This window comes from Typha latifolia, chromosome 2, assembly GCF_019914945.1.
Source record: "Typha latifolia isolate L0001 chromosome 2, TyphaL0001v2, whole genome shotgun sequence".
In the NCBI taxonomy this organism is placed as follows: domain Eukaryota; kingdom Viridiplantae; phylum Streptophyta; class Magnoliopsida; order Poales; family Typhaceae; genus Typha; species Typha latifolia.
In genome coordinates, this window is record NC_133087.1 from 2,305,408 (window position 1) to 2,323,416 (window position 18,009).

At 40.3% G+C, this 18,009-nt stretch overlaps 3 protein-coding genes across 4 annotated transcripts; all 3 read left to right on the forward strand.

Annotated features, from left to right (window-relative positions):
• The first annotated feature begins 780 nt into the window (after positions 1-780).
• On the forward strand, positions 781-4,357 carry LOC140780884 (ABSCISIC ACID-INSENSITIVE 5-like protein 2). The gene is made up of 3 exons (XM_073126586.1): positions 781-1,903; positions 2,009-2,080; positions 3,963-4,357. The coding sequence occupies exons 1-3, from the start codon at positions 1,139-1,141 to the stop codon at positions 4,041-4,043; spliced, it is 918 nt and encodes a 305-aa protein (XP_072982687.1). The 5' UTR covers positions 781-1,138; the 3' UTR covers positions 4,044-4,357.
• Position 4,358: 1 nt separating this feature from the next.
• Positions 4,359-8,376, forward strand: LOC140780882 (putative disease resistance protein RGA3). Its single transcript, XM_073126585.1, has 2 exons — positions 4,359-7,973; positions 8,064-8,376. The coding sequence occupies exons 1-2, from the start codon at positions 4,707-4,709 to the stop codon at positions 8,127-8,129; spliced, it is 3,333 nt and encodes a 1,110-aa protein (XP_072982686.1). The 5' UTR covers positions 4,359-4,706; the 3' UTR covers positions 8,130-8,376.
• Positions 8,377-9,738: 1,362 nt separating this feature from the next.
• On the forward strand, positions 9,739-15,266 carry LOC140782611 (putative disease resistance RPP13-like protein 1). 2 transcript variants are annotated; one of them, XM_073129272.1, is made up of 4 exons: positions 9,739-13,248; positions 13,361-13,450; positions 14,427-14,506; positions 14,641-15,266. In XM_073129272.1, exon 1 carries the CDS (start codon positions 9,975-9,977, stop codon positions 13,236-13,238), a length of 3,264 nt encoding a protein of 1,087 aa, XP_072985373.1. In that variant the 5' UTR covers positions 9,739-9,974; the 3' UTR covers positions 13,239-13,248; positions 13,361-13,450; positions 14,427-14,506; positions 14,641-15,266. The 2 variants fall into 2 exon arrangements, with proteins under 2 accessions (XP_072985373.1, XP_072985372.1); XM_073129271.1 differs by having other exon boundaries at positions 14,427-15,266.
• The last annotated feature ends 2,743 nt before the right edge of the window (positions 15,267-18,009 follow it).

Consider the following 18,009-nt stretch of genomic DNA (forward strand, 5'->3'; position numbering starts at 1 on the left):
AGTTCTTCTATTTAATAATCGAACTAAACATAAAAGGGGGCAAATTATGTTCTTACTTTAGTGATATGGCTTGATTTTAATTTACATATTTATACTTAAACTTAAGCACTTAACCTAATTTTTATCTAAAATTAATGAATACAAACATCAAATTAACCCTATCATATATATATATATATATTCTCAATAGGGGCAATTAAAATTTCCATTTTTGTTAATTGTTGGTTAATTATTACCATTAGTCTAGCTCTTAAGAGTTAATCACCAGTTTCAAATATGCATGAACGAACTAAAGTGATGGATTTTTTTTTTTGCATGTATACCACTCTAAAATTGATATTTATATGTATACCTCTTGAAACATTATTGCTTTTTAAATCAAATCTTTATAATTTAATAAAAAAGATAAAAGTATTTTTAACTAAGAATAAAATTATGAAAACTGGAATATAGTTTTGTTCCTCAAGAGTATACATATGAATATTAAATTGAGATGGGACACGCAAATATATATGAGATTTTTGAAGTGTATATATTTAAAAAAAAGAACTCCTAGAAATGAAATAATTTACCTTTAAAAAAAATACATCAAGCAACTGGCTTTTTTATATTCCTAACCCAAGTGTGTGCATCTCAGGATATTCTGTCGGGGAAATCGAAGCCAAGTTGTGACCATTTGGTAGGCCCAAGTGGAGGAGTTAGTCCTATCACCCCGCATAAATGCTCCATGGCCGAGATCTTGGGCTGCTTAAAATGGCTCTCTGATCTCTGGCTCCACCCCCAGCACACTGTCTCACTGCCAAGTATTTTATCTATGAGTTAATGAATCCCAGTAATGTGAACCGTGGAAGATAAATAGCATAGTTTTGGGAAGTTATTCTTTGTTTTTACACTAGTTGGATTGGTTGGGCATTGGAAGGGTAATTACCCTTGCCACCTTTACACTAGTTGTTGTTGGAGAGGGTGGAGTTCTTACTTGGTTATGTTCTTTTGATTTCCAGATTGTTGTAGAGTTTTAGAAGGGGGGTTTTTTGGTTAGTTTGGTCATTGTTAGATAAGAAGGAGCCATTTCTGGGATACCATGAATCTTGCATGTGGGTTTTGATCCTCGGGTCATAAGAGTGAAGATAGCTAGTGGATGGGGGTTCAGGCAATGGCCTCAGAGAGCGGCGGCGGCGGCAGGCAATCCCAGCTCCAGAGCTTGTCAAGGCAAGGCTCCATTTATAGCCTCACCCTTAATGAGGTCCAGAATCACTTGGGTGAACCCCTGCATAGCATGAATCTTGATGAGCTCCTCAGGAATGTGCTACCGGCTGAGCTGGACAACCTCGTTGCCGGTGCTAACTCCAGTATTGCTTCTGGGGTCTGCATGCATCGCCAGGGGAGCATAACCATGTCGCCGGCCCTGAGCAAGAAGACGGTGGACGAGGTGTGGAGGGACATCCAACAGGGGCAGAGGAGACATGAGAGGCATAAGATGCTGGGCGAAATGACACTGGAGGATTTCCTGGGGAGGGCTGGAGTGGCTGTTGATGGATCTGATAAGAGGAGCAATCCTAACATAGGCAATGCTGGTCTCTATCCAAGGGAACATTGGTTGCAGCAGTACCAACATCATAATCTTCAGCTGCAGCAACAAGCTCAACAGACGATTATGGGAACTTTTGTGGGTGTACCAATGTCACAGCCATTAGGGGTTGCCCCTGGTCCTATATTGGATGCTGTGTATCCCGAGGACCAGGGGACAAATTCGCCTACGTTGGTTGAAGCAATATCTGACCCACAGACTCCTGGTCGGAAGAGGGGAACCATGGAGGACGTGACGGAGAAGACCGTCGAGAGGAGGCAGAAGAGGATGATTAAGAACAGGGAATCAGCGGCACGTTCACGAGCTAGAAAGCAGGTCAGAGTATATGTGTTTTGTGTTCTTTGATGTTTGTAACTTCTTTGGCATACTATTTGATTTATCAGATACATGAAAGTTATGCTACTCCTTTTTGCTGAATAGGCTTACACAAATGAGCTGGAGAACAAGATCTCTCGTCTGGAAGAGGAAAATGAAATGCTTAAAAAGCAGAAGGTATGTTATTCTTCTCCTCGGATCAAGTTTCTCGGCTTGGTGATGTTTTCTTTTTCTCAGTTTGGAAGAGATGATTGGCCAAAAAGTATCAAGAAAATTTGAATAACAGTTTTATTAGTTCTGAATCATAAGACTCTCCAACTTACTTGAGCCAAACATGTTCATAAAAAGGACTTAACTGATTTAAAACAATGAAAATTATAATACCAGAAACACTAATTTACCTTTGATTATTGCAAGTTGCTTGAGTTTAGGCCAATATTTTTGAAATTCGTCCTTACTGAACTCCATGATCAATAATGACTGACCAGTCTATATCTATATGAACTTGGTTTAAAAAGGATGTGAGCTTGTTACAAATGGAATTGGAGGGTCCCGATCCTGTATATCAAAATAAATTTTGAAAAAGTGATGCAATTTTAGGACTTAATGATTCTCACTAGGAAGGTTCAGAGTAAAGGGGGGTTTTTAACTTTTTAATGTGCTACTTCTGTGGACTATATTAATTGGTTGGCAGGTTGGATCTGTCTCTAATTTGATATAGAAGAGAAAACAGGTGAGAAAGGAAATGAGGCTGATACTATATGTTCAAAGAATCTCAATTAGAAGATCAATACATACTTGAATATAGTAGTGGAAAATGGAGAACGGCAAGACAACAAAAAGATAGTCGTTTCATGAATGCGTTATTTGAGTTTCAGATTTGATTGATTTAAGATCTGGTTTGCAAAGGAGAGCGATGAGCAGAATAAGAGAAACGTTGTCACTAGTAATTCATGAAACAGTTGTCCTTTTTCAAGGCCCATGTCTTTTTATTTACTAGCTGATTTCTTTGTTCCTTCTTTCTGTTGATCTAATTCTAGCTGTAGCTATCATTATCTAACAAAAGTTCTAGTGTTTATGGAGGACCTCATCTCTTAGTATCTCTAATTTATCTGTCATTGGTTGACAAACATGAAACCCGCTTGATGTGTTGCTGCTATCTTAGATGAATATTATAGATGTAAACATAGGTAAACTATAAACTACTCTAGGTGTGAATGATATTTCAAGAGATCTGCATGACTTGTGATACGTGGCCAAAAAAAAAAAAAAACTTAAATAACTCTTGAAGAGTGTTGTCTCAGAAAAAAGAAAATCTCTTGAAAAGTAAAAGGGCAGATTTGAAGAGTACTAGGTGTTGAGAATTATCTTCATTGAATTTTCTAGTCTGTAATTCTAATCTTATTTCGTATCTCCTTTCTACTTGATCCAGTAGGTGGTAGTATGAATCCTTATCAATTTGGGGAAGAAAGCGAGTGATTGAAGAGCCATGATTATTAAAATGTTTCATGGTAACTATGGTTGAGATCATACAAATCACTATAGGCATGTGAAGGGACCTTTTGTTTTGATATCGAAGAACTTCAGTTGATGATTACCGATTGCGTGATATTGTCAAAATATTTTAGGAGATATATGTTATTAATCATGTTCTTATTTGAGGTGAACAGAGAATAACTTTTCAACTAAAGAAGTCGAACCTGAGACTCTTGGGCAGATTTGACAGAGTGGTTACAGATTTGTATGCTCACAATAAGAAGAGTGATGATAAAGATAGTATGTAAAAGTTTATTCCTTGTTATCTAATCAAGGTTGGTCTTCTTTCTTTCCACCTTGCAGATGCTGGCATATCGAAAACAATTAGTTGCATGTTCAACAAAACTGCTATTTTTGCAATAATATATGCTAGAACTAAGTAAAACCTGTCTTTTAACGAATGATGAACGTATTGATTGCTTTCCCTAAATTTTTGGCTTAATTTTATAAATATTGGATTAGTCCCTTTTAAATCAATCTATTTTAGTTTGTAGAATCTGACCAAAGCTTTACTTGGCTGCAGGAATTGGAACCAATAATACACTATGTAACCCAACCCGAACCAAAGCATCAACTTCGCAGAACAAGTTCTGCCCCTATTTGATGATGTTCATATTTATACTGTACGATTTGATGTCTATTATGTAAGAGTTCTGTGTTGCAACCTTTGCTGATCTGCTGTTAAAACTCAACAATTTGAGGTGTTTATGGATCTCTACATTTTGCTGTGATTCCTGCTGCTTCTACTTGGTATTTGATTCTAAAGGAATCAACCACTCATTTGGAATTTTATTGAGAATAATTACTTATTCACATCAACTTTCATGGAAGTGGCTGTCACTATGGACTTTAGTGGCTCTTCTCAATCCTAGAACACTGTTCATTAATATTCACCATGATTGGGGCAATCTGTTGCTTCAACAGTGTTTTTTTTCTTCTTTGTTCTTCTTCTCTTTAACAATGTAAAGAATATAGCAATCAGTCTATGAGACTTTTGATCTCTTTCATCTTGATGGATATGGTAGCTGCTCATTTTGCATCGTTTTGGTTAATCTTTGCAGTAGTCAAAAGTCAACGCTTTCACACAGAATAAGGCGGGCCATTCAAAGCATGATGGCTGCCTAGATTTTGGGCATGCCTCGTGTTTCCACTCCCGGAGGTCAACTCTAGTTGTCTGGCTCTTGGGACTTTGATCTACCATTCTCTCTACTCAACAGCAACACAGAGCAATCCAACCTCACCTTCTTCCTCACAAGCACTCGAAGCAATGGCCACTGAAATTGTGTCTTCCATAATTCGGATGACCGACAGGTTATCGGCCTCCCTCCGGCGAGCGCTCAGTGGATCGTCCTCTTCTGATCCGGACGAAGTTGAGGATCATCTGAAGAAGCTCAAACAGACATTCGACACGATCGAGACGGTGATCGACGACGCAGAGAAGAGAGAGATACGAGAAGAAGCCGTCAAACACTGGCTCAGGGAGCTCAAGGGAGTCGCCTGGGATGCGGAGGACGTTCTCGACGAGATTGATTACGAGCTGCTGCGATATAAATGTGAGAACTTTACTCCGAAGACCGATCGTAAGAGGAAACTAGTCGAGGTACAAGAACTCCCCCCTTCTCCTTTCGTTGAAGCTTCTTTTCGACGTAGAATTATGCATAGGATCAAGGAGATCGAAGGGCGGTTCGATGAGATAGCAAAGGATAGAGCTGTTCTACAATTGAGAGAAGGAGACGGACCACGTCGGCAACCGGAGAATCGCCTTCCGGTTTCAATTAGCTCCAGTGTGACGCCCTCGGAAGTATATGGCAGAGAGGAGGACAAGAAGAATTTAGTCGAAGTATTACTATCTGAGGACTACAATGGTGTCGGTGTCGCGATTGTTCCGATCGTCGGAATGCCGGGGGTCGGAAAGACCACCCTAGCTCAACTCGTCTACAATGATCCAATCGTTCTTAAGAATTTCGACACAAGAACGTGGGTAGGAGTACATGAGAACTTTGATGTCACAAGGCTAATGAAGGAGATCATAGAATCCATCACAAAGAGCTCTTGTGAGATTATCCAAGTTAGTGCCTTGCAAGAACATTTGAAGAAGCTGTTGCAGGGGAAGAAATTCTTGCTTGTGTTGGATGATGTGTGGAATGAGGACCAAACCCTGTGGGAGAGATTAAGCCTTGCTTTCTCCTCAGGCCATGAAGGGAGTAGAATTGTTGTGACAAGTAGAAATGAGCCAGTTGCTAGAATCATGCAGTCAGTAGCACCAATTGAGCTGAAATGCTTATCAGATCAAGATTGTTGGTTGTTGTTAAAAAGATGCGCATTCGAGGGCCGAGATCTGGAAGCGCATCCAGGTCTTATTGAGATCGGCAAGATGATTGCAGACAAGTGCAGAGGCCTGCCTCTAGCTGCGAAGGTACTGGGAGGAATCTTATGTTATGAGACCAGTGAAGAGAGATGGATTGATCTCTTGCAGAGTGATCTATGGGATCTTGAAGACGAAGAGAATGCAATCCTGCCCGCTCTGAAAATTAGCTACCAGCACCTGCCGGTGCACTTGAAGCGATGTTTCGTCTACTGTGCGGTGTTTCCGAAAGGCTATGTATTCAAGAAAGATACTCTGGTAAGGAAATGGATGGTGCAGGGATTCCTTCAGGCGGCTAATAACAATGGCAAAGAACAAGAGGATGTTGGCAGTGACTACTTCGATGAACTAATGTTAAGGTCTTTCTTCCAGTACTCACTGTTAGACGTTGGCGAGGAGGAGAAATTTGTGATGCATGATCTTGTTCATGATTTGGCACGCTACTTTGCAGGCGAAGAATGCATAGTAGCAGAAGATTGTGACCTTAGCAATCTCTCTATCAAAACCCGCCATTTATCGTTGATTCCATATGGTTCAAAGGTATTATTTCAGTTCAAATCTGTAGATAAACAAAAGCCTCTGCGCTCGCTGCAACTCATCTATATACTTGCGAACCACTGGGGTGGAGTTGGCATGTTGGATGATAATCTACTGCATGTTAAAATCCCCAATGAGTATTTTCTGAACTTGATATGCTTAAGAACACTGGATTTATCTTACACTGACATAGAAGAGCTACCCGATTCAATTGGCAGCTTGAAGCACCTAAGGCACCTCAGTCTCAGAAACACTAAAATTCAAAAGCTTCCTGAATCTATATGCAGACTATATTATCTACAGACATTAGAGCTAGATTACTGCAGTAATCTTCGTGAGCTACCAAGCGGTATAGGTAATCTTACCAATCTCAGACACTTACAGCTGCCAACAATGGAGCACACGCCTATTTGTATGCCTTCTGGGTTCTTGAGGCTAACCAATCTCCTGGAGTTATCAGCATTCAACGTAGGGGGAGACAGTGTACATTGCAACATTGGAGAGCTGAAGGATATGGCAGACCTCAGAGGAGATCTCCATATCTCTGGGCTAAGGAACGTTGCTCGTGGTTGGGACGCAGAAGAGGCGAACCTGAAGACCAAGAAGAATGTTCAGAGGTTAGCACTGGATTGGTATGTCCACCAATCAGACTACAAATGCAGTCATCTGAAGCCTGCCAATCTCAGCAACGCGAAGGCCATCACCGCGCCATGGAATTCTTTCGAAGACGACAGCCTAGTTCTCGAAAACCTTGAACCTCACCATAACCTTGTGGTACTGGACCTCCGTAACTACGGTGGTGCTAGATTGCCGAAGTGGTTAGGTGATCCATCCTTCTCCAATCTTACAACAGTGCGGTTCTTTCTCTGCGACAAGTGTGAGGCCCTCCCTGCACTTGGCGAACTACCATCTCTTAAGAACCTACACATAAATGGAATGCAAAGCGTTCGACGGATCGGACCGGAGTTCTATGGTAGCAACAAAAAGTTTGCAGCATTGGAGAAGTTGGAAATAATTTACATGCCCAAGTTGGAGGAGTGGGATGGTGTTGAGGAAGGTGCATTTGTTCAACTCTCTGAGCTAAGAGTAACGGGCTGTCCAAAACTCAAGAGCTTGCCAAAGCAAATGGCTCCGTCATTGAAGAAGTTGGATGTAGGTGATTGCCAAGAGCTCACCGCCATTCCGGCCCCTCGGTCACTCATTAGCCTGTCAATAGGCGGCGCATGCAAGGATGAGATATGGTCCTGTCTCTTGGATCTCCCATTGCTAGAGTCCTTGGAGGTCGTCTATTGTGAAGGACTAACTAGCCTTCCATTGCACAACATGCCTGTGCTCAAGACTATAGTGATCAAAGGGTGCTCAGAGCTTGTGTCTATAGATTGCATTGCTTCTTCCTCCTCTTCTTCGACGCCGCCACAAGTTGGTCTGCATAATTTGATCTCTCTCGAGGTATTAAAATTTGAGGAATGCCCAATGCTCAGGTTCCCGGGAGATGAGCAACTCCCTGCTAGTCTCAAAGAGATTGACATATCCTGTTGCCCAATGCTAATGAAATGGTGTGATGGACCAGAAGCAAGTAGGCAATTGGCTTCGGTGCCAAACGTTATTATTGAGGATTATGATCAGGAGGAGGTAAACACCTTCAAGCTCTAGTTTCTTTCAGTGATTTAATGATATAAATATCTCAATCTGGAGCTAATCTGCATCGAATTCTCTTTGCAGTTGAATAAGGCTATCATGGAAATGATGGATGACGAGAGTGAAGAAGCTGACATGGAAGAGGATTAGAAGAAGTTGCAGCTACTAGTGTTCTATGTGAAAGATGTAAGACTCTGGTCTCCATTACCCTGAAGCAAAAGAGCCACTTTAATTAGATTTTAATTCTTATGCATCGAAAGGAGTTACTGTGATCCTAATATTGAATACTTTGTAATTAAAAAAAAATGAAGGCTTTCAAACTACTAATGTTTAAAAGATTCGAGGAGAAGATTTGGAATTGCTTTCTGATACAAATATTAAATCAGTCCTTGTGGGATGCAAATATTTGTATCTTATAAAGATTCATGCGATTCTGCTGCACTACAAAATACTTCTCTCCATGCATCTTCTAAGAGAAAATTATAAAATCCCTTTACATCTCTTCTAGTTTTTCTTAATGCATTTCTAATGACGAAAATTATGAAGAACACTGCAGAGCACTCATCAAATACTTCGATGTGTCGCATCGAGGCTGTAGAATATTAAGTTAGTCCATTAGTTTAGACAACTATCGACAATGTGAAATTGACTCCTACAATTAACTTGGTCAGATTGAACTTTAGAACCCTCTTCATCCTTGTGAAAAGTACCAATTCCTGATCAACACATATCCTCTGTAAAAACTCTACTAATTTGAAACTTAATATTTTTCAAAATTAGTAAACTAAGTTAGAAAGGTAGCCTTCCTCCTCTATTCCGAATTCGGGTTTCCATTTGCATTGCTAGGTTCCATGTTGGTAGCGTACTAGTGTAAAGATTGAGATTTTATTACTGCTTGTTATACACTCACTAGCCACTAATTTCTCTATCAGGTAGTGTCAGATCTTTTTCTTAGCATATGCTTTTGTAGGTTTCTCTTTAAGCTTTCAAATTTCAACGTACTTGAACTATCATTTAGTGTAAAAAATAAGTCATCAACTAGTACAAAAATTTAAGGTGATAGACGAACAGTAAATTTTATAATTTATATTCTAACATTGCTCTTCATCCTCACGGCATAGTAATTTTTTTTAATAGTGAAAATCTACATGTACCTCTAATCTAGGAGATGAATGGCTTCCGCAAATGCTCAATAATATGCAAATTACTAAAAAAGTAAAAGAAAGCCAAAATGATAAATAGAGAGGGTGTTCATGTGGAAAACCCATAGAACCCACAGGCAAATTAACCACTAAAATGAATCTCATAGCAAGATTTGAAAAGTATTTGCTCATTGGAACCTACATTGAATTGCTTATCGTGGTTGATTGATCACGCCGATCTCAGTGCCTCTCAATATTAAATAATCTGTTTAAGTGCCCCCTCGAGACAGTAACTAGCTCTGAATAAGAATACAGTAGTAATCAGAGATCTCTGATAAAACTCAACTCTTTAATCTTCTCAGATCACAAAGAAACAACCTCTAAGTCTTTTCTAGGGCTTTAAATATCTTCTAACGGTGATGACCCTCAATCTAAGAATTTTACTGACTTATATATGTGTGGCTGAAAGATCAAGTTAAACATGGATTTGAAATAGCCATCACCGTCTCAAGCATCCTAAGAAATCGTTTAAACACAAAGATGGCGTTCATATTGCTTGCTTGAAAAATCACCAAGTCGTTCAGAAGTCATTTTTAATTTGTTCCATCATCTCTTAAAATATGTTATCCATGAACATTCAAGGATTCTATGATCAGCTCTCACAAACTATTCTAAATAAAATCCAAATTAAGTTTTGTATACATTAATTGTCACTACAAGAATCTATTCCACTCGCAAAAGGTCAACTTTACTTTCTGGCTCTTAAGACCTTTGATCTGCCATTCTCTCTGCTGCCCGACCACAACGCGGAGCGATCCAATCTCACCTTCTTCCTCACGAGCACTTTGAAGCAATGGCCACTGGAATTCTGTCTTCCATAATTCGGATGACCGACAGGTTATCGGCCTCCCTCCGGCGATCACTCACTGGATCGTCCTCTTCTGATCCGGACGAAGTTGAAGAACATCTGAAGAAGCTCAAACGGACATTCGAGACGATCGAGACGGTGATCGACGACGCGGAGAAGAGAGAGATACGAGAAGAAGCCGTCAAACATTGGCTCAGGGAGCTCAAGGGAGTCGCCTGCGATGCGGAGGACGTTCTCGACGAGATTGATTACGAGCTGCTGCGATATAAATGTGAGAACTTTACTCCGAAGACCGATCGTAAGAGGAAACTAGTCGAGGTACAAGAACTCCCCCCTTCTCCTTTCGTTGAAGCTTCTTTTCGACGTAGAATTATGCATAGGATCAAGGAGATCGAAGGGCGGTTCGATGAGATAGCAAAGGATAGAGCTGTTCTACAATTGAGAGAAGGAGTCGGACCACGTCGGCAACCGGAGAATCGCCTTCCGGTTTCAATTAGCTCCAGTGTGACGCCCTCGGAAGTATATGGCAGAGAGGAGGACAAGAAGAATTTAGTCGAAGTATTACTATCTGAGGACTACAACGGTGTCGGTGTCGCGATTGTTCCGATCGTCGGAATGCCGGGGGTCGGAAAGACCACCCTAGCTCAACTCGTCTACAATGATCCAATTGTTCTTAAGCATTTCGACCCAAGAACGTGGGTAGGAGTACATGAGAACTTTGATGTCACAAGGCTAATGAAGGAGATCATAGAATCCATCACAAAGAGCTCTTGTGATCTTACCCAAGTCAGTGCCTTACAAGAACATGTGAACGAGTTCTTGCAGGGGAAGAGATTCTTGCTTGTGCTGGATGACGTGTGGAACGAGGATCAAACCCTGTGGGAGAGATTAAGGCTTGCTTTCTCCTCGGGCCACGAAGGGAGTAGAATTGTCGTGACAAGTAGAAATGAGCCAGTTGCAAGAATCATGCAATCTATAGCGCCAATTTATGAGCTGAAATGCTTATCTGATCAACATTGCTGGCTGTTGTTAAAACGATGCGCATTCGAGGGGCGAGATCCGGAAGCGCATCCAGATCTTGTCGAGATTGGCAAGAAGATTGCAGGCAAGTGCAGTGGGCTACCTCTAGCGGCTAAGGTATTGGGAGGAATCTTATGTTATATGAGCAGTGAAGAGGGATGGATTGATCTCTTGCAGAGTGATCTATGGGATCTTGAAGACGAAGAGAATGCAATCCTGCCGGCTCTGAAAATTAGCTATCAGCACCTGCCGGTGCACTTGAAGCGGTGCTTCGTCTATTGCGCGGTATTTCCCAAAGGATATGTGTTCAAGAAATATCCTTTAGTAAGGAAATGGATGGTGCAGGGATTCCTTCAGGTGGCTGATAACAATGGCAAGGAACAAGAGGATGTCGGCAGTGACTACTTCGACGAACTAATACTGCGGTCTTTCTTCCAGTTTCTGCCGACAGACCCGATCTTTTTCAATGTCCCCAAGGAGAAATATGTGATGCATGATCTTGTCCATGATTTGGCACGGTACTTTGCAGGTGAAGAATGCATAGTAGCCGAAGATTGTGACCTTAGTAATCTCTCCATCGGAACCCGCCATTTTTCGCTGGCTCCTTATGATTCAGAGGTATCAATTCAGTTCAAATCTGCAGATAAACAGAAGCCTCTGCGCTCACTGCAACTCATCTCTACACTCATGCATCCCTTCTGTGAAATTGGTATCTTGGCTTACGACAATCCACTGCGTGTTACAATCCCCAATGAGTATTTTCTGAACTTGGTATGCTTAAGAACACTGGATTTGTCTCATACTGACGTTGAGGAGCTGCCAGAATCAATTGGCAGCTTGAAGCTCCTAAGGCTCCTCAGCCTCAGAAACACTAAAATCCAAAAGCTTCCAGTATCAATATGCAGACTCTATTATCTGCAGACATTAGAGCTAGATGACTGCAGTGAACTTCGCGAGCTACCAAGCGGCATAGGTAATCTTACCAATCTCAGACACTTAGAGATCCCAACAGAGACACCCATTTGTATGCCTTCTGGGTTCTTGAGGCTAACCAATCTGGTGGAGTTACCAGCATTCAATGTCGGGGGAGACAGTGTACATTGCAACATTGGTGAGCTGAAGAATATGGCAGACCTCAGAGGAGATCTCTACATCTACGGGCTAAGGAACGTCGCTCGTGGTTGGGACGCGGAAGAGGCGAACCTGAAGACCAAGAAGAATATTTATAGTTTAACACTGGATTGGGAGGTCCACAAATCAGACTACAGGTGCAGTCATCTGAAGCTTGCCGATCCCAGCGACACGGAGGCCATCGCCAAGCCATGGAATTGTTTTGAAGACGAAAGCCTAGTTCTGCAACACCTTGAACCGCATCATAACCTTGTAGAACTGACCCTCCAAAACTATGGTGGTACTAGATTGCCTAAGTGGTTAGGTGATCCATCCTTCTCCAAGCTTACGACATTGCAGCTCTTTCTCGACAAGTGCGAGGCCCTCCCTGTGCTTGGCGAACTTCCATCTCTTAAGAACCTACACATTGGAATGGAAAGCGTTCAACGGATTGGACCGGAGCTCTGTGGTAGCAACAATCAGTTTGCAGGATTGGAGACGTTAGAATTAGCTGGCATGCCCAAGTTGGAGGAGTGGGACTTAGTCGAGGGAGGTGCATTTGTTCAACTCTCTGAGCTAATAGTAATGGACTGTCCAAAACTCAAGAGCTTGCCTAAACAAATCTCTCCATCGTTGAAGAAGTTGGACATAGAGGATTGCCAAGAACTCATTGTCATTCCAGCTCCCAGATCTCTCACTAGCATATCGATAAAAGGCACGTTCAATGTTGAAATATGGTCCTCTATCTTGGATATCCCATTGCTAGAGGGCTTGGTGGTCACGTACTCTGAAGGACTAACTAGCCTTCCGTTGCACAACATGCCTGTGCTCAAGAATCTAACGATCCTGGAGTGCCCAAAGCTTGTGTCTCTGGATTGCGTTGCTTCTTCCTCCTCTTCTTCAACGACGCCACAAGTTGGCCTGCATAATTTAATATCCCTCGAGGAGTTAAGGATCGACGATTGCCCAATGCTCCAGTTTGCGGCAGATGAGAAACTCCCTGCTAGTCTAAAAACGATTCAAATATGCAATTGCCCAATGCTAAAGAAGTGGAGTGTTGGACCAGAAGCAAGTAGGCAATTGGCTTTGGTGCCAGAGGCTACTTTTGAGGATTTATGATCAGGAGGAGGTATTTCACATATAACACACTAACAAACACCTTCAAGCTGTAGTTTCTTTCAGTGATTTAATGATATAAATATCTCAATCTGGAGCTAATATGCATTGAATTCTATTTGCAGTTGAATGAGGCTATCATGGAAATGATGGATGACGAGAGTGAAGTTGACATGGAAGAGGATTAGAAGAAGTTGCAGCTACTACTGTTCTATGTGAGTTTTTAAGACTCTGGTCTCCATTACCCTGAAGCAAAAGAGCCACTTTAACTAGATTTTAAATTATTGTATGTCAAAAGGAGTTACTGTGATCCTAATATTGATTACTTGGTAATTTAGAAAATTAAAGACTTTCAAACTAGTAATGTTTAAAAGATTTGAGAAGATGATTGGGAATTGCTTTCTGATAAAAAAAAAATTAAATCAGTTCTTGTGTTGCAAACAATTTTATCTTATAAAGATTCATGTGGTTTTGCTGCAGCACAGAATACTTCTCTCCATGCATCTTTTGAGAGAAAATAACAAAATCCCCGTGGTTTACAATCTTTTCTCTAGAACACAAGGATCTCTAACGATAAATCTTAACAAGCTGCAAACAAGTGGGATTATATTAGATTTCCTTTAGTTCTTTTTATGCATTTCTAATGGTGAATATTATGAAGAACACTGCAGATCACTAATCAAATACTTCCATGTGCATCGAACCGCCAATATAATCACATCTAGGCTGTAGAATATTAAGTTAGTTGATTAGTACAGACAACTATCGACAATTTGAAATTGACACCTAGTATTAGTCTGGTCAGATTGAGCTTTAGAACCCTCTTCATCCTTGTGAAAAGAACCAAATCCAATCAAAATATATCAGCTGTAAAAAATCTACAGTAAATGCTAAATCCTCTGGTTCTTAATTGAAAAGTTGAAAGAAAAGAAGCAGATGAGATCACATATCATTTCACAAATGGTTCTCATGCATGCACCTCTCTGTTCTAACTCCTACAACAACAGAACAAGTAAGTCATTCAGACTAAATCAATCATAGGCATTATCAAAACTTCTTGTGTTGAAAGCCAATAGGGGAGCTAGCTATCATCCCCACCATCCACTGTGAACATAAGATATCAAGGTTAGCGCATGATCATCAAACTCGTCTTCATCCATGCTGACAGTGAGATCTGCCTTTTTCTCGCAGGGAATTAAGCAGTCCCGACAAAGAGGACATGTCACTCCTCGGTGCTCAAGCCACTTATCTAAACATGCCCTATGGAAGAGGTGTTTGCATCTTAGTTCTCTTATCTCCTGACCTTCCTCAATGTCACATAGGCAGAAGGCACACTCTACTTGATCCATGCATCCCTCTGACGCATGTTTGTATTGCATTATGCTGAGTTTTTGATTGAATTCAGGCAGTGACATGCATAATAAAGAACTATGGGCTGTAATTATGCGTCGATCATGACCGAGAAATGTGGAGTCTGAAGGCCATGCGAACTCAGCTCTTGCATAGAATTGAATGATTGGTACCATGAAGCAAGTAAAATTTTCTGTGAAAATGATCAAAAGGAGGGAACAAGGGAGTGAGAGGAGGAATAGAAGTAGAAGTAGGATCAAGTTTGCTACCTCCATGTCTATGATATTTTGCTGCAGAAAAGAAAAGAAGAAGAAGAAGAAGAAGAAGAAGAAGAAGAAGAAGAAGAAGAAGAAGATGGAGGACAACAATAGAAGATACGAGAAGGAGAGATTTTATAGTGTTCAAATTAGTAAACTAAGTTAGAAAGGCAGCTCTCCAAATTTACTCTATATCCAACTTGGAGGTGCCTTTTATTGTTGGGTTCCTATTGTTTTCATTTTCATTGAGATGCAGGTCCACTTCTTGTCATTATCTTGGCCTACAAATATCACACATCTTGTCATTATCTTGTTTTACTTTTGAGGTCAATCCTGCAAAGGCTTCTTGTCCATAACCCATTTGTAGAATCAAGTTAGCAAGATATGTGATTCTATAATTGGGGCTCTTTTAATAAGCCAACTATTACATTTTCTTTTGTCCTTTTTCAAAATGAAGACTGTACCATGGAAAAGGATGCTTCTTGAATGCATCCTACAGGGTTTCTTTCCATGGATTCACTGTACATGGAAGGAACTGTTAAGTTCTAGTCAATCTCTAAATCATTGAATGAGATAAAGACTGGATACATATTGTCTTACTGCAATGAAGGCTGCTCAAAAGTTATGAATATTTCAATGAAATAATGTGAAAATCAGGCTCTTCTGCTGTGCCATCCCATGCATGCACACGTATCATGTCTCGACATATCGACGGCTATAGGAATTTATGGTAGCAACTCCAAATTTTAATTGGTGATTGATCCCTTTGACCCACTAGTTTAAGAAGAACAAGTGTCTCTAAATGTGTGATGAAGAATCTAACTGGGAATCCAATATCAGCTGCATGGTGATGTGTAGCTTTCTATCGCCCACTTCCTAACAGCATGCAGTTTTGTAATAAACTCTAGTCGATTGTGATAATTGAAGGTTAAGCAGAAGTTGTGTAGCTTCTCTTAGAATTTTATTTATTAGTTGCATTTTTTATTAGTGTCTGCTGCTAGTTTATCATCAAATCTATGGGTGTTTCCATTCTTTATGTCTCTCTCTCTCTCTAGAACTCTGTTTTGATTTCCAGATTAGGATAAGATTTATCTAACATGTGATGGAAGATGGAACAAAACTTCAACCTATTGTTTATCTTATAGGGGGTCCATTGAAGTAGCTTTCTTAATGGTTGTGGCTAATCTGCTACCCTCTGTTTCCTCTCTAATTAAATGGTAGAAAGATTTCAGTGTCTATACGCCCAGTAAGACGTACAATCATATTGAGATTTATTTCCGCATAAGATTGTGTGATCCATACTCGAGCTACACAAATCCTCATTGGGGGATACCAGATAGAGATACCAGTCTATTCTCTATATAATAAGGCTTGCAATTAATACTAACCAAATTTATCTCTTACTCTTTTCCACTAGTCATCAATCTTGGCAGCATTGATGTGCACACCTAATGATTCCTCATAATTATATGAAAAGATCAACAAAGGTTATTTTGTTGAGAGAAAAAAAAAAGGATGATGAAACGATGCTACCTTGGGACAAAAAAAAAAGAGAAAGAAACTGTGGGGGTTTTTGTTAGTAATTTTGTAGAAAACTTTGATCTTGAGATTATGTCTTTAGCTATATCTTCTGGCTGCGGTTTCTTACAGTTTGACTATTGGTGGCCATTTCAGATACCTTCTATTCTCTGGCATTCTATTCCATTGTCTATCAATGGATTGATGTCCCAATTACATGAATGAGATGATAGGCTATAGACCTGAGCCATGATCTCTACTTGCTTGCCAAAGCTTTGGGAATAATTCACTCTTAGAAGAAGTGAAGCATGACCCAAATTATTGATCCAAAAGAAAGAGACGAAACTAACCAAGTTGGCTCATGGCCTGCCTAATTAGTGAGACAGTAATGTAGTTTGACTTGGTGCTCTTTTAGTGAGAGAGAAAGGTTTACAGCATATAATGTGTGTGTATAAGTACATATATATATGTCATATGTATGCATATGTTCGATATGTATGATTCTTTAAAAGCAGTAGTAACTATCTGAATTCCTTTTACTTCACAAACTGGAAGAGGAAGTACCATATCCATCAACCAGCATATGCTTAAGCTTGGATGTAGATTCTTCTTAAACCTCTGTAGGGCCTGTTGGTAACTTAGGAGAATTTTCTATAAGAATTTTAACATGTAGAAATTGAAATGTGCAACTAAAGGATCTTACGTGATTTATTTCTTTTGGATTGATTTAGTCTATCATGTTTAGATTAGTTTGGGAAAATTTTGGAATGGAAAAGAATAGAAAGAAGAGAGATGGGAGTAGGAATGGTTGTGGTTATGGTTATGATAGTAGGGGGAGGAGGAGGAGGAGAAGAAGGTGGTGGTGGGCAGAGGAGGAGGAGGTGGTGGTGGCAGCGTTGGCCTGAGGAGGTGGAGAAGAGGAGAATGCTGATAGGAGAGGGGGAGAGAAGGAAGTGAGGGAAAAGTGTAGGAGAAAAATATCTAAATACTCACATAAGAAAATTTTCCTATCCCTCTTAATCTATTTTAAGGAAAACGTAATTCCCACAAAATACTGTGGGAATTAAGGAAAGCCTAATTCCCTGTGAACAGTATGGAGAAAATAGAGAGAATTAAGAAAGAACAGAAGGCAGTCTAGGTTGTTCAAGTAACTGCTTCCTTCTACCTTTTTCTTTCTGAGTGATTTGGATAAAGAGGGATGCATTAATATTCACAGGGTACAAGGAAAGAACAGGAGAAGCCTGAGCAAGTAAATACTAAAGCCTAAAGCCTTGTTCTTATCTTCATTAGGTCTGCAAAGGCAAACATTCAAGTAGAAGATGAAATGATTTTCAGCAAAGCATAGAGGACCCAGTTTCATTGAGGATGAAGAGCACAACAGGAAGAAGAATGGTAGGAATATGAAAGAGAAGTTCTCTTCTTGCTACTACTTTCCTAAGGAGCTAACAGTTTCTTATACCACTTGCTGGTTTCCTATTACTAGATACATGGGAACAAACTCACCTTTCTTTCCAAAAAATGAAATGGAGGTGTGATCTTCCATAAGAAAGTAACTAATTACTAATGAGATCAACTTCTCTTTGTTCAACAACACTATCCCAGAGACGGGGAACAAACAAGAAGAAACGGTGGTATTAAGATGTCATGCA